Source organism: Lytechinus pictus, chromosome 3 (assembly GCF_037042905.1).
Source record: "Lytechinus pictus isolate F3 Inbred chromosome 3, Lp3.0, whole genome shotgun sequence".
NCBI lineage: Eukaryota > Metazoa > Echinodermata > Echinoidea > Temnopleuroida > Toxopneustidae > Lytechinus > Lytechinus pictus.
In genome coordinates, this window is record NC_087247.1 from 60,369,396 (window position 1) to 60,394,743 (window position 25,348).

At 36.6% G+C, this 25,348-nt stretch overlaps 1 protein-coding gene across 1 annotated transcript in view; it reads left to right on the top strand.

Annotated features, from left to right (window-relative positions):
* LOC129256873 (protein OS-9-like) overlaps positions 1-25,348 on the top strand; it is a 41,710-nt gene that overhangs the window by 6,169 nt on the left and 10,193 nt on the right. The window contains exons 2-9 of the mRNA XM_064097502.1: positions 6,362-6,532; positions 10,983-11,123; positions 13,841-13,939; positions 15,854-16,061; positions 17,134-17,316; positions 18,676-18,780; positions 19,585-19,784; positions 24,728-25,001. Of these exons, the coding sequence (XP_063953572.1) occupies positions 6,362-6,532; positions 10,983-11,123; positions 13,841-13,939; positions 15,854-16,061; positions 17,134-17,316; positions 18,676-18,780; positions 19,585-19,784; positions 24,728-25,001 (1,381 nt within the window). The remainder of the gene's footprint in view (positions 1-6,361; positions 6,533-10,982; positions 11,124-13,840; positions 13,940-15,853; positions 16,062-17,133; positions 17,317-18,675; positions 18,781-19,584; positions 19,785-24,727; positions 25,002-25,348) is intronic.

The following is a 25,348-nucleotide window of genomic DNA, read 5'->3' on the forward strand; positions in this document are numbered from 1 at the left end:
GAATACTGCGTGGGGAACGGGAGGCTTGCACTGCGCATGCTTAAGTTTGCTTGCGGCGCAGTGGTTGGATGACGTCACCTATGGGGTTTTTCCAACAGTCGATTTCATGCGACATGATTTTCCCGCCCGAAAATTACCACGGGTGCCCAAAGACAAAAATACCCGAAAGTCCCAGGCCTAATATTTACCAACAACCGTTTTCTTTGCATCGTACTTGCCGCATACCCCTCCACGAAAAACTTTTCGTGCACGACAAATTAAATCATAGTTCTGGACGCGCGCCGGACGGGTGAAGATATTCTTGATTGTAATGATGTAAGAAAGAATTGGTGTGATTTTTTCTTCATATATCATATGAGTAAATTCTAAATTTTTTCCTTTTTTATATCAAATCTGAGCAGATGTTGGTAATAAATTTGTGTTTGCTAATTAATTTTATTTTTTTCTTTTTAACTGCATGTTCCATGCCAATTTCCAATATTATGCTCATTCATATCGTGACGCTCATCAAGTTTATCGATGGGCTGTCGATCGTCGATGGCTCTACTCAAATCACAGTAAACCCCGTGCACGGTACCCCTTGAGAACTAGCCGTCGACGATCACCCACAATACACCACACCTTGAAGGAGCGGACGAGATTGAAATTCGGCAAATCAGGCCCATATTTCCATCAGAAAATATGATCAATTGTAAAAGGAGAATGAAACCCTTGAAACCAGCTGAATTCATATCAAAGAGAAAAATCAAAGAAACACATTGTTGAAAGTTTGAGGAAGATTGAATGAATAATAAGAAAGTTATGAGCATTTGAATATTGAGATCACTAATGCCATGTAGATCCTCTCATTGGCAATGCGACCAAGATCTGTGATGTCACACACGTACAACTCCCTCATTACTTTAGTACTTATTTCACTTATATTCTCACTTTTATAGAGTCTATCACAAGGTGAGGTGTTCTCTTTATGAGAGGACAAGTACAGAGGTTTCACAACATTATATCATTGATGAATCGTTTGTCATATGATTAGAATGAGCAAAAAGAGATGTTTTGGGGTATATTTTCAGTGTCCAAAAGGGGAGAGTTGTTCATCTGTGACATCATAGATCTTGTTCGCATTGCCAATGGGAGGATCTCCATAGCATTAGTGATCTCGACATTCAAATGCTCATAACTCGTCTATTGCTAGTCCTATTTTACTCAAACTTTTGTTGATCTTATTCTTTGATTTTTCTGCTTTCACAAAAGCTAACTTGCTCCAAGAGTTTCATTCTCCTTTAATGCAAAACTATGTTATATGATATTTTAAGCATTTTCTGTCATTTTAGAGATAAATAAGGTAAAAGTTTGATTTTTTCGCCTTGTTTTTGCAATCTTGTTCTATGTATGGCTCTGTGAAATTAAACTGCGGAAGTCTTGCGGTACAAAATTGTTTTCGTACGCAGTAATATGCGCGTCCGGAATCATGATAGTGTCCGGTAATACAATACGTGACTATACTAGTACTAGACCTCCATGTCGCGTTCGTTCTCAGTATCGATCGGCCATTTTGTTTTCAATTTTGAAAGAAGGAGAATGAACGTGACAGAACTTTTCCTTTGTTTGAGAGTCCAGTTTGTGCCTCGATGTCAAGATTCTATGTCATAATAGACCTTCATCCATATAATGGAGGTAAGTGCATGATTAATTTTTTCCCCTTTTATTTGGGGTGCTATTGCGACCCCATTCTACCTCATTTTGGAGAGTACCCGCTGCCTAATATTACACGGACGAGTCCAGGGCTCCGGCCCGCTTCGCGGAAAGAGCCCCGGTGAGTAGCGAGGAGTTTCGGCAAATATTACTTCTGTAATGAAGCGATGTTTGCCGACTACATAGAAATCCAGGGCCAAACGCGGTTCAATGTACAAGATAAGTATAGCATACTAACCTTGTATTAGTGTTAGTGCAACTGATTAAGCTTCACGATCACGTGTTTCTACTAGTACTGGTAGCAGATTCCATTCTGCCATAGTCCTTGGAATGAAAGAGTACTTGAAGCTGATGTTGTAACCCGCACCCGTTGCGGTACGGGTTAACCTGCCGGTATGCCCCCGATTGCGGGCCGGGCCGAGTTCATTCTCAAACCCGCAGACCGTCATACCAAAAAAGGAAGAAGTAACGACGCATGATAAAAACATTAACAATGAAAATTGAGTAAGGATCATGTGCTTCTTACGTGGCGGATTCTTTTAGAGACGTAGATATTTCCTTTTAAAAAATGCCGGCGTATTTTTGTCTTGTGAACAGTGAACAGGACTGAGACAGTTCGACATAAAATACATCGAGTTTCTCTTTCAAAGGAGCGCCAGTGCAGCGCAGTCATAGAAAGGAATGTTTTACGACTGGGAGAGGGGGAGAGAGAGAGAGAGAGAGGGGAGGGGATGTGTTCGGAGAATGTAGACAGAAGCCAGAATACATTGCGTAATCATGTCTGGCAAGGAGCGAGTGATAGGCCACGTGGTAGAGAAAGGATTGCTTTATGACTTGGAGTGGGGCGAGTCGAGCCCGTTTCCACGGCAACGCTCGCTGTTTGAGCTCGAGGGATTTGCGGTGCACGGCAGTGAGACAGTTGTTTGCTTATTGGATTACCAAATTAGGTCATGACCTGATAGAGCGTGCCGTCAGGTCAGAGTGTTAGCTGCCCTTTTTTGTAATTTTTTTGAAGACATGCTAAGCTGGTCTAGTCTAGTGGCTAACTAACCCTCCTTTTCGTTATTTCATACATTTTCTGATGAAAACTGAAGCCCCCGCACCCTGAATGCCTAGATCTCTTAATTTTTCCGATGTACAATTGATTGAAAGTCTTTAAGTATTTGCAAGTTTCTTGCAAATACCTCTCTCTTGACCGATCGATCGAGAGAGATTAAAAATAAATAAAAGCCTAGCTAAGCTAGCTAAGCACTACACGAGCTGTTTACGTAAGTTCATGGGCGCCCTCGTGCACGTTTGCATTAGTTTACAAAGAATTGGAAGAAATACAAAAACAGAAGGAAATAATATGGAGATATACAAGAAGAAAAAATTGACTGCATCATTATCCTGGTATTTATTTCAATTTGATTAGTTTACAGACGAGGTCCCATAGAATTGAATATTGTAATTATGATTGTTGTGAGTCGCCGTGTCGACCGACCTGGACTGAAAAACAACATTGCCGATCTTTGCTGGGCAGCCTGGGCTAGCTAGCGCGCGCTGAGCTGCGGCTCCAATCAGAGGAGTTAATTGCGTACTGCTTTCAATTTCGAGATCAGAGCGGACCCATTTTGTGGTACAAAGTCACCCAAAAAAACATTTTCTCTCCGGAATAAAAGGCGAATTTGCAAATTGTAAGTAAATTCACTCTAGGCTAGGTTAGTAGTTGGCATATATTTTCCTGATTTGAGCCTGTATAGTGTGGGGATTGCAGAAATAATTTTTTTCATTTTTCAAAGATAAATTGACTTGCGGGTTAAAACCCGACGGGTCAGCGGGTCCCGCTTGCAAATTATTGGATTATACGGGACGGTACGGTTCGGGTTTTCACTTGCGGGTTACAACATTACTTGAAGCAGTCTTTTTTTAAATGTTTGTCGGGAGAAAGTAATTGCCGATGATTTCCATGTCCTGACAGAATTTTGAGGGGAAGTTGTAAGGTATCGACTACCTCAAGTGATGTTTATGTACTTAGGCTCCACTTCACTACCGCTACACCTACCCAAATATCAAGGTGGTGCAACTCCCACTTCACTGGTTTAAACATAAACATATGGCCATTGAGTTCCTGTACAGATCAAGTTAGAACTTCGGTCTCTGTAATTGGTGAGTGGAGCCAACAGAGTTCAGCAGAACAACCAAATACAGATACTGAAGCTTTTGGTCTACATTAGGTCCTAGCAGTTATTGAGTAGATCTAAAAATTTATGATTGGTACTTACCAAGTTTCTTTTCTTGATTATTTCCGTCTTTTTTCCAGAGTTGCTTCAATTTTGGCAACAAGCGTTGTTGCCATAGCCTTACACACATCCTCCTTTTATGCTGGTTGTGACACACCCATGGAAACATTACATTCACTGCGCACAGGAAAATCAAGGCACAATGCATGCAACACTTCCATGGGATAATACGTAATGGGACTAACTAAAATTAATTAAGATCGAATGAACATTTTCTATGTCACTTTAATACTGAACGGTGTGAATCTACTTTTCCCAAGTATTCACCTATTGGTGAAATTTAAAGGTCCATTTTTCTTCTCGTCGACGAACGTGGAGGTCACTCGGGGATTCTGAATTTTTTGTCTAAGGAGGGTGCGCAATTTATATTCATATACAAGGGAATATGCCAATTGGATAATCAATGATCATTAATGATTATTTTGTTTGTTGTTTAAATGATGACCATGCATGTTAGGGGATGCTTTGTGAGTATATATAGATTTGTAATATTACATCGTTTTAAATGTAATTTTTATTTATTTTTGTATTCAGTAGGAATATTGTTATGCGCAGCCTGAACACTTTGTGTTTGGGCTGCCACAGTAAGCTCATCCCCTAAAATCTTTTTCTCACACATGTATCACAGCCTATCCCCATAGACATTATACATAAACCCTGCAATCTCATGCACCTAACTGCATGGATCAAAACAATATAAAAATATAAAAAATCATACCAACAAAACTCCACCAAATCTGGAGATTGGAAATGCTGGTCCTCCACTTTTCAGGCTTTGATTATTAACAATGTGCATGCATGCAGCATGCTTAAAATTCTGGGTAATGGAAAGATAATAATGTCTGGATCCGCAGCAATCTTGCCAGTCAAAAAGAAAAAAAATACTTTTGGAATTTATGTACATAAACACACCTATCGTAAACACATCAAAAAGGTTATCATAAACAAATCGATATCGGAAAGGCTGCATAATATACAGTGCATATCAAAAAAAAGTTTACACTTTGAAAAAGCCCTCGGAATTAAAAAATATACAACATGTGGGTAATTTTTTCACATATATTCTTGGGTTTGGGTCTCATCTATCCAATTAAAAATAAAATTTTTGACAGAATGTTACACTTGAGTGAGCACTGTCCATTTTTGTAAAGCTTGCAGAAATCTGTTTGCGCAGAAATGCTTGTTTTCACGTTGTGTCAAGGGGAAAAGGCGAAATCAAACTTACCCTGTGAAACATTTCTCATACATTTCCCTTGCACTTTTAGTCAATTGAAATAAAACGGATACATTCAAGCATTTTGTAACAATTTCAGCACTTAGTAAGCACAACATTTACCCTTTTTGTGCCAGCTGGATCTGAGAAAATAACTTAATCTGAACAAAAGTTTATTTCAGACATTTCCAGCATTTTTCACTAATTTCTTATCATTTAAAGTGGGTTTACATTTCATTTTTCATTTATCACTTGTTTCTCCACACTTTTCCCAAGCTCGATAATGATTAACAAAATAAAAATCAAGCCAAAGCCATGTCATGTAAATCACAGCTCAGTGTAAAGCAAATATTGTCACGATGGCCTCGGTGTGTGAGGGAGTGGGGTGGGGCGCAATTCACTCTTCAAAGTGTTTTGGGCAAGGAAACAAGTTAAAAAGGTAAAAGATATCTTCAAATCAATTTTACTAGCTAAATTCCATGTGTTCTTCATGTTCAAGGTCTACTTTTCTTCACATAACTATTTCAAAGTTCTGCGCAAATCATTTTTCGCTAACTTTTCAAAAGTAAGTGGTGCTCACTCAAGCGTAAATATTTTTCGACAGCTTTATCGTCATTTGCTTAAATGGATCTGTACTAATGTTAAAATGTGGTAAATTCTTCAGGATATTACAAATGTATAATTTTACAGGATTTTTTCTAAGTGTAAACTTTTTTTTGATACGCACTGTATTATTATTACAGGTATTTCCCTTCTCATTTTCAAATGTTGAGCACCTAAGAAGAACACAGAAGATACCATTAAAAAAAGTCTTTGGTGTGATTCCCTGGGATTGAATAAAACCCATGATGTCCTGTTTAAGGGGGTGTTGCAAGAAAATATTTTCGATCAGTTGCAAATATTCTGTTGCAATTTTACAACTGATAGACCAACGTTAGCTGTAGCAAATCAGATTAAACTTCTTGTTTCAAGGAGCAAATTAGCAATCAATCACTAATTTGCAATTAACTGCAAGACATATGATTGAATAGGGACCAAAAATTGACTTGCAATTGATCGCAAGTTTCTTGCAACACCCATTATGGGGTGTTGCAAGAGACTGGCAGAGACTGGCACTGTACCACTGACCCACCAGGTCTGGATATCAATTTTTTATTTAATGTTTCTATTGCAGCCACTCCATACTGAGGTAGTTTACTTGAGTTCTAAGTTTGGACAGCGTTATGAATGCCAACTTCCTGATGTTGCTGATGTTGGTAAAGTGCAAGAAGAAGAGAAGTCTGCTGCTGAAACAGGAATATCAGATCTTCTCAAACCCATGGAACTTGCACCCTGCTTACTCAAGGTATTTCACACTCTTCATGAGATAAAGTAATCCCCAAACTTGTAAAGCCTTTAAAACTTAACCCCTATTTTTTTTTAAACATTACAGTGAAACATGCAATGTGAGTTTCAGGTAGTTTGAAGGGGGTATATTGGAATCAGCGTACGAGCGGTCGGTCCATTGCAAATCTTGTGCAATGAACTACTTCCTCAATTTTTAACCAATTCTCATGAAACTTAAAACAGATGTTGATGTTGGAATGAAGATGTGCAAGACTCATTTTTTGCATGTGTCTGAAATTGTGTTGCCATGGTGATGGTATATTTTGGCAAAATAAGGTAAAAATCTTGCTCAAAGTACTCCTACAGTTTTTGTCTCGCCTGCATAGCAGAGCGAGACTATAGGCGCCGCTTTTCCGACGGCGGCGGTGGCGGCGGCGTCAACATCAAATCTTAACCTAAGGTTAAGTTTTTGAAATGACATCATAACCTTAACTTGGATATAAGGTTAATCAAGTATTACTGAACATCCTGCCTGAGTTTCAGGTCACATGACTAAGGTCAAAGGTCATTTAGGGTCAATGAACTTAGACCATGTTGGGAGAATTATTTTCAAAATCTTAATAGGAGTGGGCTATACATGGGTCAAAAATACTTTTTTTGTAATTTCAATATGACAACAGTTTTTTTTTATTCCTTGTAATGTATCTCAACATGAAATGACAATATTTTTTGTCTTGGGTCGGAGAAAAAAGTGTGCCGGGCCAAAATGCAAAATGGCCGCCAAAACCCCCCAAAATCACAGCTTTGGCCACATCTTCTTTATTTGGTGGTCTTTTTCTCTGGTTTTGGTGTCTAATCATATGTTTTGGGGGGCATGCAATTTGTTTTTCCTGTAATTAGTACTTTTAAACCATTATTTGTAGAGTTAAAAGGTAATAATTCCTAAATTTTCCCATTTTTGTAGCCTTTTTTCAGCCAAAAAGTAGGTTTTATCATCCTGGGGTTCTTGGATATTAGATGGTACGAGATCAACAATAGCAAGCAGCTTCATATAGCTATATTGCTTTTATTCCTCTACTTTGGGTTTTATGGATATTTGTGAAATATCTTATTAAATAAACAAATGTCAATTATCCATTGGGGCTATACAGTATACATGTACAATGTACTGTACATGTACATACATACTGCACTGCATATTAATGCATTGGCTACCATGACAGATAACAAGGCCTGTATAAACTATAGTGTCATAGAAATGAGCTCTCATGTTTAGAATTAGATGCCTCGGAAATTGAAGATATATTTTGTCTCAGAAATTGAGGACATGTTTTGTCAAATGTGCTAATTCAGGGGGCGGAGAGAGGTAATTAACCCCACATCATGCGGGACATCATGGCATTTACACTGTAGCTATTCTGGGCCCCGTTGCATAAAAATTTACCATTATGTTCACTTAATGGTAACTTGCATGGAATCCTTGATTCTGATTGGCTGTTGATCAGCATTACCATGATAGTTACCTGACCCCATAAACATAGGCCAGTAAGACAACACAACCAAGTAAAAAAAGCCTCCAAATGAAGAAGATACATGGCTAAAAATGTGATGTACGTATGTGATATACATGTATATATATGTGATATTTATGTGCAATTTAGTTTGCTGGTTTCATCATGTACATCAGCTGACAAGCAATCAAATTCACAATCTAATTCTAAACATTTGAAGCTTATTTCTATGACACTATATACATGTACAGGACTTGTCATATGCCATGGTGGTCAATGCATGGATGCAAGCAGTGTAGATGTACAGTGCATTGTATACCGTATAGCCCCTATGGATAAATGACATTTTCTTTTATTTGATAAGATATATTTTGCAAATATCCATAAACCCAAACTTAGAGGAATAAAAACAATACAGAGCTCTATATAAGCTGCCTGCTACTGTTCAACTGGTATCGTATAATATCCAAGAACCACATGACGATGAAACCTACTTTTTAGCTGAAAAAAGGGTATTAAAAATTGGTAAATTTAAGTAAAATCACCTTATAACTCTACAAATAATTATTTAGAAGTACTAATTTTAGGAAAAACAAATTGCCTGCCCCCCAAAACATATGAATAGACACCAAAACCAGAGAAAAAGACCATCAAATAAAAAAGTTGTGGCCCAAAATGTGATTTTGGGGGGATTTGGCGGCCATTTTGGATTTTGGCCCGGCACACTTTTTTCTCGGACCCGAGACAAAAAATATTGTCATTTCATGTTGAGATAAGGTAAAAGGAACACAAAAAAACTGTTGCCACAGTAAAACCAAAAATCACCCAATTATAGCCCACTCCTAATCTTAACCGAAGGTTAAGTTTTTGATATGACATCATAACTTAGAAAATATATGGACCTAGTTCATGAAACTTGGGCATAAGGTTAATCAAGTATTAGTGAACATCCTGCTTGAGTTTCAGGTCACATGACTAAGGTCAAAGGTCATTTAGGGTCAATGAACTTTAGTCAAGTTGGGGGTATTTGTTGAATTACTATCATAACTTTGAAAAGTTATGGATCTAGTTCATGAAACTTGGACATAAGGTTAATCAAGTATTAGTGAACATCCTTCCTGAGTTTCAGGTCACATGACCAAGGTCAATGGTCATTTAGGGTCAATGAACTTTGGCCAAGTTGGGGGTATTTGTTGAATTACCTTCATAACTTTGAAAATTTATGGATCTAGTTCATGAAACTTGGACATAAGGTTAATCAAGTACCACTGAATATCCTGTGCGAGTTTCAGGTCACATGACCATGGTCAATGTCATTTAAGGGCAATGAACTTTGGCCGTGTTGGTGGTCTTTGTTAAATTACCATCCTAACTCTGAAGGTTTATGGATCTAGTTCATAAAACTTGGACATAAGAGTAATCGAGTATCACTGAACATCCTGTACGAGTTTCAGGTCACATGACCATGGTCAAAGGTCATTTAAGGTCAATGAACTTTGGCCGTGTTGGGGGTATTTGTTGGATTACCATTCTAACTCTGAAGTTTATGGATCTATTTCATAAAACTTGGGATATAAGAGTAATCAAGTATCACTGAACATCCCCTGTGAGTTTCAGGTCACAAAACCAAGGTCAAAGGTCAGTTAAGGTCAATAAACTTAGGCCATGTTGGGGTAATTGTTGAATTGCCATCAAAACTTTGAAAGTTTATGGATAGAGTGAATGAAATGTGGACATGGGTGTAGTTGACAAGTCTTAAGTCACCGTTCAAATGTCATCTATGGTCAATGAACGTGGTATTATGTCATTATATGAATGGTGTTTTTGTAAATGATTATCTTACAGTAGTTTTCAAAGTTAGCACTGCTGCTATATTAAATCGTGTAATGCAGGCGGGACTGCCAGAGGCGTTCCACTTGTTAACCAATTCTATTGAAATTTGACACACACTTTGGTATTGATTTATAGATATGCAAGACATATTTTTTGTGTGTCAGAAATCATGTTGCCATGGTAATCACATATTATATGGCAAAAATTGGGTTTAAAAAATTGCAGTTTTAATTACTTCATCAATTTTCAACCAATTCTCGTACAATTTGGCTCACACATCGGTTTGAAATAAGATATGCAGGATATATTTTTGCATGTGTCAGAAATTGTGTTGCCATGGTAATAATGTATTATTTGTCAAAAATTAGGCAAAGGTCTTGCGGTTTTAACTACTTATTCAGTTTTTAACTAATTCTCATGATATTTTGCTCACACATAGGTCTTGGGGTAAATATGGGTAAGACATATTTTTTTCCATGTGTTGGAAACTGATGCCATGGTAACAGTGTAGGATGGGGGTATTAATCAACTTCAGTGATCGTTCTAGTTTTTTAAATGTTATTTGGGATAAATAATTACAGTGTTAAGGTAAACTGAAAAGTAAGGCTGTGTCAAGTTGGAATTTTTTTCAGATTCCAATGGTGTCTTGCTGGTCTGAAACCAATATTCCGAATGATGGCTGTTTCCATACGATTTCCTATTTTTTGTCGATAATGTTACATGGACTGAATACTCCTATAAAAAAATTATTTCTTTAATTCAGTTCTAAAGAAAGTTTCAGACTCAAAGAGGTATGTCGTTAACCTGACAAGGACAGTGCCAATTTCATATTTCATTCGTCTTGTGATTTCTAGTCATTCAGGGATCTTGTATGTACATATTTACATATTATCACTGGTACACTTTTCATCAATGTGTTACATGTCCTTCTAAATATTATACATTTGGTTAAATGCAAAAAGAGTAAATTTTGAATAATATAAATCTTAAATGAAGAGAAAATTGGTAGAATAATTGAGTCTTTTGTGTGTGATTTCTGTCACCAAGATGGTGTATACATGTATGTTGATAATCAATTTATCTGTTTGGACATAATAAAAACTGATTTTCTGTTTTGCTTTTCAGAACAAAGATTGGTGGACTTATGAGTTCTGCTATGGAAAACATGTTCGACAATTTCACCTAGAAAATAGTCAAGTTTCAGGGGAAGTGATAACTATTGGCATCTTTGAATCTGAAATGGACTGGAAAAACAAAAGCCATTCTGTAAGTAGTCATTTCCATGAAGAAGATTTAACCAAAGCGAAAAGTAAAATAGAAAATTTTTATTAAAATCAAAAGCTAATAAGCTACAAAGCCCCCAAAACCCCCAAAACAAGTTTTACACATTTTCATGACTTGCCAGGTTGGAATTTGCTTGAGAGAAACTGAAATTAGCAGCTTGAAAAAAGGCTTTATTGTACTTTTGATCAGCCTGAAGTCTGTAACCTCATTCTATGCTGGGAGGTATGAGATTACATAGGTTTGTACATCGAAAAACTCACATAGGTCATTATATACCTGGAAATCTTCCACAAAACAATCAATGTTCGTTGACAACAAGTCTGCCATCAAGAAAAATTATATTTAATTGATAATTTTTTTTTCTCCTTCTTTTTCCTACGTTGAATTTACTACTGATAGGAGATTTTGTGTTTTATTAATATTATTGTTATTATTAAAGGAGAAATATATTGATTATGAATATGGCCTTATTATATATCAGTGGAAAGGTAATGATGTGAGGATTACCATTAGGTCATTCAAAAATAACGAAAATAATACATAAGGTGGAAATCGCCGATTAAAAAGCGCTAAAATGCCTCTCCGAAATATGCCTCGCATCGGTCTCTGAATTGACTCGAATTTGATGACGTCACTGTCTGTACGAGAGGCGTGATTGGCTCTCCCACGTCAAGCTCCACTTGCATGCAAAACCTGTTGCGAGGGTACGTTTTCTCCACACTGACACTGAATACTTCGATCATGAAATGAAAGAAAACCCAGAAATTTATCTAGATTTGGATTTTCAAATTGATGATTATGAAGATGAAGAGAATGATGATAAAGTTTCTAACTCTAGAAAAACAAAGTGACGTGGATGGTGGTAAATTAAGGGAATTACGCCGGTGATGATGAGTAAGACAATTCAACTTGCAAGCCGATTCGCGACCAACGCATGCAGCTGCATGCTAGCTGCACCGCGGGTCAAATCCATGAAAATGAATTCCATGCAGCATGACCACATCCAGACAGAGTCTCTTTCCTCTATCAACAACATAATGAGAAGGAAAATAATAAAATAACTGTACTTACAAATAAGTGAATATATCCGAACCTAGGCTGAAGGTAAATCAACTCAAGGAAAAGCAGCAGACGATATGCACCGACGATGAATTTCACGTGGCTGGAATAGATTGTCACTCGTTCTGTTAGATAAAATTTCTATCTCATTATTTTGACTAAATTACGAAACTCGGAGAATTAGTATTCTACATAAAAATTAAGTAACATCTGGTACTATTTTTTGAATTACGATAAAATATTTTTGAAGCAAAGAAATTGAGGTAAATTAAAATAAGATATAAAGGATCATCCACTTAGCCGCATGCGATTGTAAACAAACAATCAAAAGCACATGGCTAGCTTGCTCCACTGAACTGAAAATACGTATTTTCAGTTCAGTGGCTTGCTCGCCCATAGAGTTGGAGCGTAGCTTTATCCAACTCTATGTGCTCGCCTTGCTGATTGTTTACAATCAAATGCGAGCTAGGCGGATGATCTTTTATATCTAATTTTAATTTACCTCATTTTCTTTGCTTCAAAAAGGTTTTATCGTAATTCAAAAAATAGTACCAGGTGTTACTTAATTTTTATGTAGAATACTAATTCTCCGAGTTTCGTAATTTAGTCAAAATAATGAGATAGAAATTTTATCTAACAGAACGAGTGACAATCTCCCAGCCACGTGAAATTCATCGTCGGTGCATATCGTCTGCTGTTATTCCTTGAGTTGATTTGCCTTCAGCCTAGGTTCGGATATATTCACTTGTTTGTAAGTACAGTTATATCATTATTTTCATTCTCATTATGTTGTTGATAGAAGAAAGAGACTCTGTCTGGATGTGGTCGTGATGGAATTCATTTTCATGGATTTGACCCGCGGAGCAGCTATCAGCTGCATGTGTTGGTAGTGAATCGGCATGCAAGTAGAATTGTCCGACTCATAATCACCGGCGTAATTCCCCTAATGTATACCTCTATCCACGTCACTTTGTTTTTCTAGAGCTAGAAACTTCATCATCATTCTCTTTATCTTCATAATCATCAATTTGAAAATCCAAATCTAGATAAACTTCTGGGTTTTCTTTCATTTCGGGATCGAAGTATTCAGTGACAATGTGGAGAAAACGTACCCTCGCAACAGGTTTTGCATGCAAGTGGAGCTTCACGTTGGAGAGCCAATCACGCCTCTCGTACAGAAAGTGACGTCATAAAAAAAATCCCCAATTTCGCGGACGTAATTCTGCGTGTTTGAAGCATTCAGAGAGAGAACTTTAAACTATCAATTAACTGAGTTCCATCGGTCTCCATGATAAATGATTTACACCATCGTGTTCTCCTTATTTTCTCCTTTAATTTGATATATGATTCTCCATTTTTACGATTTTCAATATAGTTCTACTTTAATGTTGTGTTTACTATGTTTTGGCAATCCAGCCTTACAGGTTTTTTATAACTTTTGTGAAAAGCCACACAATTGTTTTTGTACGTACTCACATTATTTTGATGTTTCTTTGTATTTTATCTTATTTGCGAAATAAAGATTGAATTGAAATTGATTGATAGCAACCCAGAGATACTGCCATCTCACATTTTCCTTTTTGCTTGATGGTACATTCTTAATACGATGTTATATATCTATATTGATTTTTCATATTTAGGCTGCAAAAAGACATCGATTGAATCGATACCACAGTCATCGCTATGTCAATGGATCAAATTGTGACTTGACTGGTAAACCAAGAGAAGCTGAAGTTAGAGTAGGTTCATTTGTTTTATTGTCTCGCCTGCAAAGCAGAGCGAGACTATAGGCGCTGCTTTTCCGACGGCGACGGCGGCGGCGTCAACATCAAATCTTAACCTAAGGTTAAGTTTTTGAAATGACATCATAACTTAGAAAGGATATGGACCTAGTTCATGAAACTTGGACATAAGGTTAATCAAGTATTACTGAACATCCTGCCTGAGTTTCAGGTCACATGACCAAGGTCAAAGGTCATTTAGGGTCAATGAACTTAGACCATGTTAGGAAAATTATTTTCAAAATCTTAACCAAAGGTTAAGTTTTTGAAATGACATCATAACTTAGAAAGTATATGGACCTAGTTCATGAAACTTGGGCATAAGGTTAATCAAGTATTAGTGAACATCCTGCTCGAGTTTCAGGTCACGTGACCAAGGTCAAAGGTCATTTAGGGTCAATGAACTTTGGTCAAGTTGGGGGTATTTGTTGAATTACTATCATAACTTAGAAAATTTATGGATCTAGTTCATGAAACTTGGACATAAGGTTAATCAAGTATTAGTGAACATCCTGCCTGAGTTTCAGGTCACATGACTAAGGTCAAAGGTCATTTAGGGTCAATGAACTTTGGCCAAGTTGGGGGTATTTGTTGAATTACCTTCATAACTTTGAAAATTTATGGATCTAGTTCATGAAACTTGGACATAAGGTTAATCAAGTACCACTGAATATCCTGTGCGAGTTTCAGGTCACATGACCATGGTCAATGGTCATTTAAGGTCAATGAACTTTGGCCGTGTTGGGGGTATTTGTTAAATTACCATCCTAACTCTGAAAGTTTATGGATCTAGTTCATAAAACTTGGGATATAAGAGTAATCAAGCATCACTGAACATCCCCTGTGAGTTTGAGGTCACAAAACCAAGTCAAAGGTCAGTTAAGGTCAATAAACTTAGGCCATGTTGGGGTAATTGTTGAAGTGCCATCATAACTTTGAAAGTTTATGGATAGAGTGAATGAAATGTGGACATGGGTGTAGTTGACAGTCTTAAGTCTCCGTTCAAATGTCATTTATGGTCAATGAACGTGGTATTAAGTCATATGAATGATGTTTTTATGAATGATTATTTTATAGTAGTTTTCAAAGTTAGCACTGCTGCTATATTAAATTGCGTAATGCAGGCGAGACTGCCAGAGGCGTTCCACTTGTTTAATCTTTATATCTCTGGCCACTAGTGCGACAAGGATCTGATTAGTTTTGTTGTGGTAATTTCCACAGTCAAATGTCCTATTTAAAATATGTTGTCTTAAATATAGCCTAATATACAAGAAACAAATATTCACATCTAAACTTATCTCACATATATATATTTAATTGGGAAATGATGAAATTGTGAAAGTATTCACAAAGTTAAGATGTTAAATGAGTAATATGTTTTGGGACCTGCATTGGTTATTTCCTGAATTTAAAATTGGCCCATGCAAGTAAAAAAATCTAGTTAAAAAAACAAATTTTTCTTCAGTTTAAAATCATTTATCAAAACATTTACAAACTAGGTTGGGGTACAAGTAGAAAGTAACATAGAATTATAATAGTTAGAATAAGGTTTTAGTCTGTGAAGACTATAAAAAGAGGGGCAACAAAGTGCCCTTGACATGGTTCGTTTACATACTGTGAAAGTAAAAAAAATCTCATACATTATCAGAAGATTATTTGGGGAAATTCTTGGTATTTCTCTTCCGCCCTCTTTGTGGATCTACATCCTTGTACCAAAATCTTTCAAACAAACAATTGAGATTTTTTTGTATGATCGTTTTTGTTATGATGGCAGTAAACTATTTCAGCAGTCAGTAAGCAATGGTACCTACATTTTCCAATTTGCCTCTGTTTATGTTTTGTAATTATTGACATAAACTTCTTGTCATCCAGTTTTTATGTGCTGAGAACGAGCTTGATACAATGACTAGGATTGATGAGCCAGAATCATGTCGCTATGTGATTACAGTACATACTATGAGGATATGCCATCATCCTTACCTGAAACCACCAGCCAAGGCTAAACCAAAGACAATTCTCTGCTACCCACTACTCATGCAAGAACAGTATGACCAATATATGCATCAACAGACTAAAAATAGTAAGAGATTTTGTTTTTTATTGTTATCATTCTATTCAATAAAGAATTTAATGTTTATTTTTTTTTGTAATTTTTTATATTGTTTATTATTTCAATGTATGCAGCATATGTACTTTTATATAAAAACACAATTTTTGTTGTTACTTTTTATTGCTTTCAATTGAGAATATTGAGAAAATATTTCTCTTTCTGTCGCCCTCACTTTATCTGACATTGATACGAGAATGAAACATATGACAATTGGTGTATCTGTAATAGGTACTAATAGAATTACTGTATCTTACATTTTAGATTAAATGGCCATTTTCTTTCCTGTGTGTATTCTTTTACCCTTTAATAATATAAGGAGAGAGAGAGAGAGTCAATCTTTCTGGAAGGAGTAAAATGGGAGGAGCAATTTAGAACAGTATTCATTGGGATTGGTTGTGGAAAGGGGGAAGTTGTAGAGGGTTGGAAGGTCTATTGTTTGTGTGGGTCCTCGGGCTGGCGGGCATGCTTTGGAATGGCTGGTTCTGTAGGTGGCTGTCTGTTTGTATGGAGAATGGGTTTGGGGGTTTTCCTTTCTTATTATCTCCTCCTGATGGTCATGTATGTGGTGTGAATTATTTTATTCATATGACATCTTTTGAGCTCTGGAAGGGGCAAGATGCAATTTTAGAGGTAGAGGGGAGGGCCTGAGAATTTGTGTGCAGAGCGGATGGGATTGGGGGAGGGTTGTCCGCGGGATCATCCATTTTGGGGTGTGTTTGCCAGTTTGGAAATCCCCATGGAAGTTGCAGCAGGGCTTTTCAGGCTTCTGTAGCTCTCTTGCTTGTAGCCGATTTTTGTGGGACTGCTTTTTGGATTGATCCTCTCATTTTGCTCATTGTTTCCAGGCTGAATCTCTCTTTGGGTATCGGTTTCCTTTAACACCTCACAGCTTTTAGCGGGCGGGGGACCGCCACCTGATTGTCCTCATATCGTATGTTGTGTATTTTTATTTTTCTTATATTCAATTGTTTGTCAATATGCCATTTTTAATGTGCAAATGAATATGATATATATATATATAATTTTGTAATCTTTATTCTAGGATATTCAAAAGAGGCACAGGAAGGAGACATTGCTGATGATGAGAAAGAAGAAGGAAAGGAGAGTATCTCTGGAGATCTAGACGACTATGATTATGAAGACAGTGATGATGATTTAGAACTACTTGAGGAACACCATCTCAATGGAGACGCATCAAATCTTGGACCAGACCTTACAGAAGGAGGTACATCAGTATACTTTTAACTCTTCATATGTTTCGTTCGCATCAATACCCACCCTTAGAAGTGTTTTGTTCGTATTTTCATACAACCTTGTAATTCCCTATTGACGCCCATTTTTCCTGTAGTTTTCGTAGTTTTGTTTTGGATACATTTTATTTCAAAACCACTATGCGGAAGAGTAATTATATGTTCTTCACAAGTAAAAACAAAATCAATACACCCTCCTGCAGATCCAAGAAGTTAATTGAAAAAAGAGAGGAGAAAATCCTCACAAACAATACTACGGTCAGCTTCATTGTTAGGAGTTATGACTCATGATACCTATGTGAAAGCGGTGCCTTTGTCAGATACTTTGACCAGGCATAGATCCCTTTCCTTTTCACTTAAGTATGGGCCTAGGCAATTTATGTTAGATTATTGTGATTTTTGTTTGAATGTTAATAATTCATGCTGTACTGACTCATAAACCAAAATAAAAAAGGGCTAGAGTTTTGTTGGAAATGTAAGATTTTTTTTTAGAAAAAGAGCTTACTATGCTTTCTTACAATAGAAGTCCAATAAATTGATACATGACAAGAGAGCCGATAAAACACTCTACAGGTTCCTACATAATATTTCTGTTAAAAATGTTCAGATAAACGTTCTAGCCCTAAAATTCCAGGGTTGGGCTCAATAACAAATTAATTGATCAAATACGTAATTAATTACATTTTTAGAGTAATTGAAATTGTAATTGAATTTTTAAAGGGAAAGTAATTGTAATTGAAAAATTGTAATTGACTTAAATTACTGTCAATTACTTTTAATTACATTACTTTATTACTTAATTTATTTTTCAAATTGAGAGCGAAGTTGGCTCAGTAGGTAAAGTGTCTGCCTGTCGAACCAAAGATCGTGGGTTCGAGTCCATCCCGGACGGATGACTGAAGCCAGTCAGTGCGTTGTGTGTAAACTTCTCTCCCCTGTTTCATAGATGCAGGCTATGTTTAAGTGGAAAACACTCTGTCCCTCGGATAGGATGTTAAATGTAGGCCCTGTGTAGAGGAGAGTCACCACCTTTGCACGTTAAGAACCCACTGCGCTATTCGAATAAGAGTAGGGGGAAACCCTGGTGTAGTGGTCCGCCTGCATTCTCCCAATCAGTTACATTGGGAGGAGAGACCTGCAGGTCACAGTTCTGTGTGTGCGCCCTTCTAGGCGACCCAGATTGGCTGGCGCACCGTGATTGAGACTCAATTTTTTTATTTTCATATGTTGGCAGGCTTACTCTCTGCATAGCAGTGCACATTTTATTATAAGATACATATTTTTTGGGAAAATACATTTTTTTTTAATCATAGAATACAATGTTTCATTCCCAGAGGTTGGTTCGTCTGCCATGCACCCTGATGAGCTAGCAAACTTACTTACAAAGGTTGTGGAAGGAGTACAAGGAACAATCAAGAAAATCAACTCTCAACTTGAAGGTTACTTATCAATTCATATTTAGAAATAGAATTAAACTTCAATTGACTATTCTAAAAGCAATCACATTTTGGTGTACAAAATAGTTTGGCATACCTCATTTAATGGTACTGAGGTTTAGATATATGTCTGTTCATGTCTTAGATCAGTGTTGCATTTATGTATTGAACCATATGTTTGCAAAATTTCTGCATCAAATTAGACGTCTTGATTAAATATACACAAAACTATAAATATGTATTTCTGTGTATTTTTGATATTTCTTAGAAATGTATTTTCTGTCTTTTAATTTTGTGAATGAAAATCATCAGTTACATTATTCAATTTTTTTTAATCTGTGAATTAGTTTTAATCAGCAAAGGAAAAAAATAATGGTAATTTTTTCCAGAAAAAGGATTTGGAATGGATTTGAATAGGTACTATATGAAATCTCTTTTTTTTTTGAAGAAGTATTGCATGAAATGTTGAGAGGGGAGGGGGGGGGGGGGCAAAATGTCCCCTTGGGGTTAAAACAGTGCCAGCAATTGAATTCATAGATAGGAAAATGAAAGCAGATGACAGGTTTAAAATTGAAAAGTCAAAGAAACAAATCAATGAAAGTTTGAGGGAAATTGATTATATAATAAAAAAGTTATAAACATTTAAATGTTGAGATCACTAATGTTATTGGCATTCTGCAATTGGCACTCTTATTATTTGATTTTTCTATTTTCACACAAGCTAACTAATTCCAAGGGTTTTGTTATCCTATAATACCTGATAAGCAGATTGTAATTTACTAATTGGTTTATTTTTTCACAACTCAGGTGATGGGACGCCAGGTGATCAAAGCAGTGATGATGATGATGATGAAGAAGATGATATGGAGCTTCTCAAGATGGACTATAAGGTATTGATTGATGCAGTCAAATATCTACCTACAGAGAATCAAGCAGAAGCTATGGAACTAATCAAGGAGATTGAAGAAACTTTTCAAAGTATTGATGCTATGGAGAAGGTGCTAGATGTAAGTTGGTGTTCAGTCATCATCCAGAGACCAGAATACTTAATGCAGTAACCCTACACGATTATTTAGGCTGAATATATATGATTCTTTTATAGACAGAAGCAGTACATGCAATGTAAGGGTCATTACCTGTAAGGCAAAACATTTTTTGTTAAGTTGCCAGCACAAATCCAACAGGCATGATGCTCATGGCACTATGTACAGTGCCAGGTAAATGAGATATTTAAAAATAAGGCTACATTTTTGTGAAGTACAAATTTTAACTTAATGATAAGAAGCAAAGACCAGGAGGCAAGTCAAGAAAACATAATTGAATGAAATGATACAAAATTACAATGATTAACTCACACAACCTACCTAGGATCATGTACATAATCTAGGTCAATTAAAGTGAAATAACAATTAAAAGATATATCCTAAGTAATCTTCTGAAGGAAGAGACAGAGGAAGCTTGGCATAAACAAAGAGGAAGACTGTTTAAGAGAGGGCTAGGTGGGAAAAGCTATTGCTACCCCAAGAGTGCTGGGATCTAGAAACTTCAAGAATATAGTGCAGATGCTGATCATAGTATATGACATGCCTGGATTGAGTTGTGCAGGGGATGAGCCATGGACTGTTGTAAGTCAGAAACCTACATTTGAAGGAACTGAATAACAGGTAGTATGTGACAAGCTTTCTTGATGAGGATTGCCAGTCTGATTGCAGAGTTCTGAAGGTGTTAAAGTTTGGATAGCTATAGTTGGAAAGGCTAGGAAAGAGGGAGTTGGAGAATTCAAGACGAGAAGAATTGAGGACTTGAACTAGTTCAGTTGGATCTCACATCAGGGACTTGCAGACAACGCTGATGTTGCTAAGTTTGTATCTCATATATTATGATATATAGGATAATTGATCACTGAAGAACATGCTTGATGTCAAAGATTACACCAAGGTTACAAGCTTTAGAAGATGGGTGAATGTTACTATTCCCACTATGGATGCAGAATTCCTTTGTCTCTAACCAATGATACTCAACTCTTGACTTAAATGATTTGGCTTTAGAATAGATTTATCTATACACCAGAGATGCCAACCGTTACGGATTCGCCGTATTTGTTCTGATTTTATTCCTCCAATTACGGTGTTACGGCAACAATAAAAAGGTTACAGAAAAAACAACTACAATACATGTGTATTGCTTTGCTGTGCATGTGTATATATGCGTGTATTGTGTATTGTGCATGTATATGCGTGTATTGTGTATACATGTATCGTGCATGCAGCGTGTGTGTGAACAACGGTAAACCAACGGGAGTTTCTCTACTGAGATTTCTATTGCAAGCGCCTCCGCGCGCTGCTGCTGAATACACAGCGAAGTGCGGAGTGCAAGCCGCGGTTCATGCATGCACAATGTCAATGGCGATTGGGTGGTTGAGCGCATAAACGATGCTACTTCGCGGGATGTTCCTGAGAAACTCCCATTTGTTCCTGACAAATATGGTAAATATTCCTGACAACCATCCCTTTAGGTTGGCATCTCTGATACACCTGTTGATGTCCTTGATACGCGTATCCAAGTGCGTCCCTTGAAATGACATTAGAATTGGATGTCATCTTCGTAATAGTGGTATCTGATGTTGTATGCATTGATGAAACTGCCCAGGTTGAAGATACATTGAAAAGAGGGGGAACACTGTATGCAGAGCTGCCAACCATTACGTTTTTGCCGTAATCATTACGTTTTTTCATTCAAATTACGGCATTATGGTTTTTCTTTTCAAATTACGTTTTTTGACAATTTTGATAATGTGTGTACATAATAAATTGTATGTATGTGGAGTGCGTGTTGAGCCCGAGATGAGCCTGGTACTTGCGCGTGCGTAGACGCCCGCCGGCCGGTTTTCCAACGCACTTTAATAATTTGATAGCGTGCACGTACATATACGTTAGTTGAATATGCGAGCGGCATGCATGGTACGAATCGCGATGTATAGTGACTGGTAAATACGTCTGTAAGGATGATGACGTCATCCAAGATGGCAACTTACGATGACAAACGAAAGGATCAAGGATGATTATGTTTTGATCATCATTTGAAAGAAAATAACAGTAACTGCGGTCTAAGGTACGATATTTCTGAATTTATATATTTTATCTTAAATTTGCATGTAATTTCTTTCCTATAAAGTGATGTTTTATGTACAAAAAAACGATCCGAAAATCAGATTTCCGCCGAATGTTAGATCTAACGTTACTGCTAATACGTTGTCTTTACGCACAGGCCAACACTCTTCAGGTGAGTGGAGCCAACTTTGTTCTTGCAGCGCAGAGCGAGGAGTACGATGAATTGGGTAGGGTAATTCCCCAAATGTAGTAAGAGAAAAGTCCATTTGTAATGGAGGGGGATTTGGAGGTTTGAGGGAAATTATTATTCCATTTGCAAAATTTTACAAAAATACTCATCATATATATTAAAGATTGAATCATCAAAAGATATTTTTCATATACTTTAAAATTAATTGTAGTGATAAAGAAATGAAATTTTGAGGCTATTTTCTTGAATTGATTAATATCAATTCCCTTCGGATAACGGTACTGTCTGGTTAATTTTCATCAACTCGTATCAAACAAATACGATGAATTCGGCTTTGAAAAGACCTGGAAAACTCTTCATTGTCCCCTGAAGTAATAATTCTGGGTGATATTCAACATTTATTGATAGTTTCACATGATTTATACTAGAGAGATGTCCTACTGCCTTTGGAATTCATTAAAAAAGTCGGCACTTTAGCATTCAGTTTAGCAGGAATGGGAAGATTTCTTCCCTGGTTCTGGCGGCCTAGATGTCTGCTCTATAGTGCTGTCACTGCTGGGGATGATTGAGTGTGCGTGCAGTGTGATTGAGGCTGAGCTGTGCACATCGTGAAGTGATTTACGATGGGACTTTTGTGGAATGATTTCAACTTCTTATCTATAGATCTATTTGAATTTTAGATTAGATTGATTTATGAATAATTTTTCTATATTTGTGGAATGTTACATGTACACTTCCATTTTATGACATTTTAATTTTAAAGGGTACTGTTTGGCAAAAACAATGTTACTTGGGAAGAGAAGTCTGAATTTATGTCAACTTTTTTTTTTTTTTTCTCTTAGTCTACAATTAGGTAGTTTTGTCAGGAAACTCAACATAAAACAATGAATTATTTTAGAAGTGGAAAGGAAGCCCCAGAAAATGGAGCCCTAAAAATGTTCACCAGAACTGATTTTGGTGCCCCTGAAAGATTTTTTTCTCGACAGATCTTCACTTTGATAAGTGCCGGAGTAGGTTGCACTACAAAATGAAAGGCCTAGGCTACTTGTCATTTTTAGAAAAATTTGCCTAGGTGCCCATTTGACTAGAATAAAAGTGGCCTTCATGCCCTTTAGAATGGCCTTGATACCCCTTGAAATTTTGGGGCATCCAAGGCCACTTTGCCGGTTGCCCCAAGCTGAAAGTGCCCATTTAAAAATGGCCTTGCCCCTCTCAATTCTTAATTCAAGCCTTGCTACTGATTTAATTAAAGTTGGTAGATTATATCAAACGGCCCAAGACTAAGGGTCAAATTGTAACACTCCGTTACTTAGCCCAGACTAGGCCTAGAGATTAACTTTTTTTAAATTGTTCACTGCATACATACTTTTTGCATTGGATGTTTGTCGCGTGTGGTTTTAAGGTTCGTTTTAACACATTCCTTTTTTTTGTTGGAAATTCCTTTTTTTGGCCATAATGATTCCTTTTTTTGCTTGCACAAGGTTGGCAGCTCTGTGTATGTCAGATGACTATCTTTACACTTTTCTTCACCAGCATCCTTGCACTAAGAATGATAAGAGAGATAGGATTTAAACCATAATAAAAGGCAATACCATCAATTCTGTAAGAGTACACCATGGTCAACTTTATTGAATGCTGATGTCATATCAAGAAGAGCAAGAGCTGTCATGTTGCCTCTGTCCTTCTTCAGGACATCATGAATTAAATTATTAAGAAAAGTCTCCACACTTTCATTAGGTTATCATATGATTACCCAATAACGTGTTTTCCTAAAGATGTTCCAAGTATCAGTTGCAGGCTTTGGAAAGGTACAGCAAAATGGACATGGGACAGTAGCTCTGGAGAGGCTCGACATCCAATTCAGTTCAATTCAATTTAAAAATGGTTTATGAAAACATGCATCACAGCTAAAGGCTGAATAAAACATAAACAATTCAAAGGGATATAAACAATAAATGAAATATTCCTGAATCATGTCAAATGCTGACCAGCCTGTGCTACCTGCCTCAACTCCATTGTGGTCTATATTTTTGCTGTAAACAAAATGTGTCAGAGTGAACGATCACTAAGCACTAATGCGCTTCGACTGACTGATTGCCATGGCATAAGTGGTACTCTTCAGAATCTGTAGTTAGTAGCAAATCTTTGCAGAATATGGAAAATGCCCATCAACCTTTGCTCTCATAAACACAGTATTTTTATTTACCATTTTGTGAGTAAAAGACTAACTTTTATGCAAGTAAGTGACTGCCTGCTAACACTTATATATTTGCAGTTTTATAACTTGAGATATTCAAGTTAATCGAATATTTTGTTTGAGAAAAAAGGAGGCAGAACCAAGTCAAAATTTACAGAAAGTGTTATTTAAAGCAATTTGATACAAGTTTTTTTTAAGCAAAGTCTAGTAAACCCAATCTGATTATTTTCTCACAAAAAATGGTGTGTTTGGGGTGCTATTGGGATGATATTTAGGACAACAATGAAGAGGGAAGTATGGAATTGAGGATTCAACTCCTTTGATGTATATTGTTAACTCGATCAATAAATTGTAACACTATATGTATATCTATATTGTATAGTATCATGATTTGTACTTGTAACAGAGTACACTAGCAATATCTAAATGGTATCTTATTCTTTTATCTTATAGCAAATCGATGATGATTTGGAGGATTCATCGCAGCAATCAGACATACCATCAGATAGCCCCTCCACAGACCCTGTCACAATCTTAGAAACAAACATGAATGATGACATGATTATAGAAGATGAAATCAATGAAGATGTCACTGGAGAAAGTCTAATGAAAGAAGAAATGAAGGAGAAAGAGGAGGAGGACAAGGAGGAATTTGAAGAGGAGGGGTTAGATGAGAATCACTTGACTGAAACATCAAACAGGCTTATTAGGAAGCTGAAAGAAAATGGTAAATACCTTTGGATATCGTTGAAAGTGAAAAGAAAGTTAAGTTATGATTAGGGCAATGCGAGCCCTATTTAAAACAATTGGACCGTCTCTGGTAGTTTTGCCTACTTTAAGCATTTCAATGGAGCAGCAGTGTTGACTTAGTCACATTGGAATATCTAATGTTCTCTTCCTTTTTTTTTATTTACTTTTTGAATATACTGGATGTATGAATAAAAATGAAACCCAACTTTCATAATAATAAAAATTATTCAATCAAAAATTATGAAACTCATTATTGGAAAATATTGACTAATTGTCAAACATTCTTTAGCAACCACCTGTCTTTAAAGGCCACAGATTTGGTGT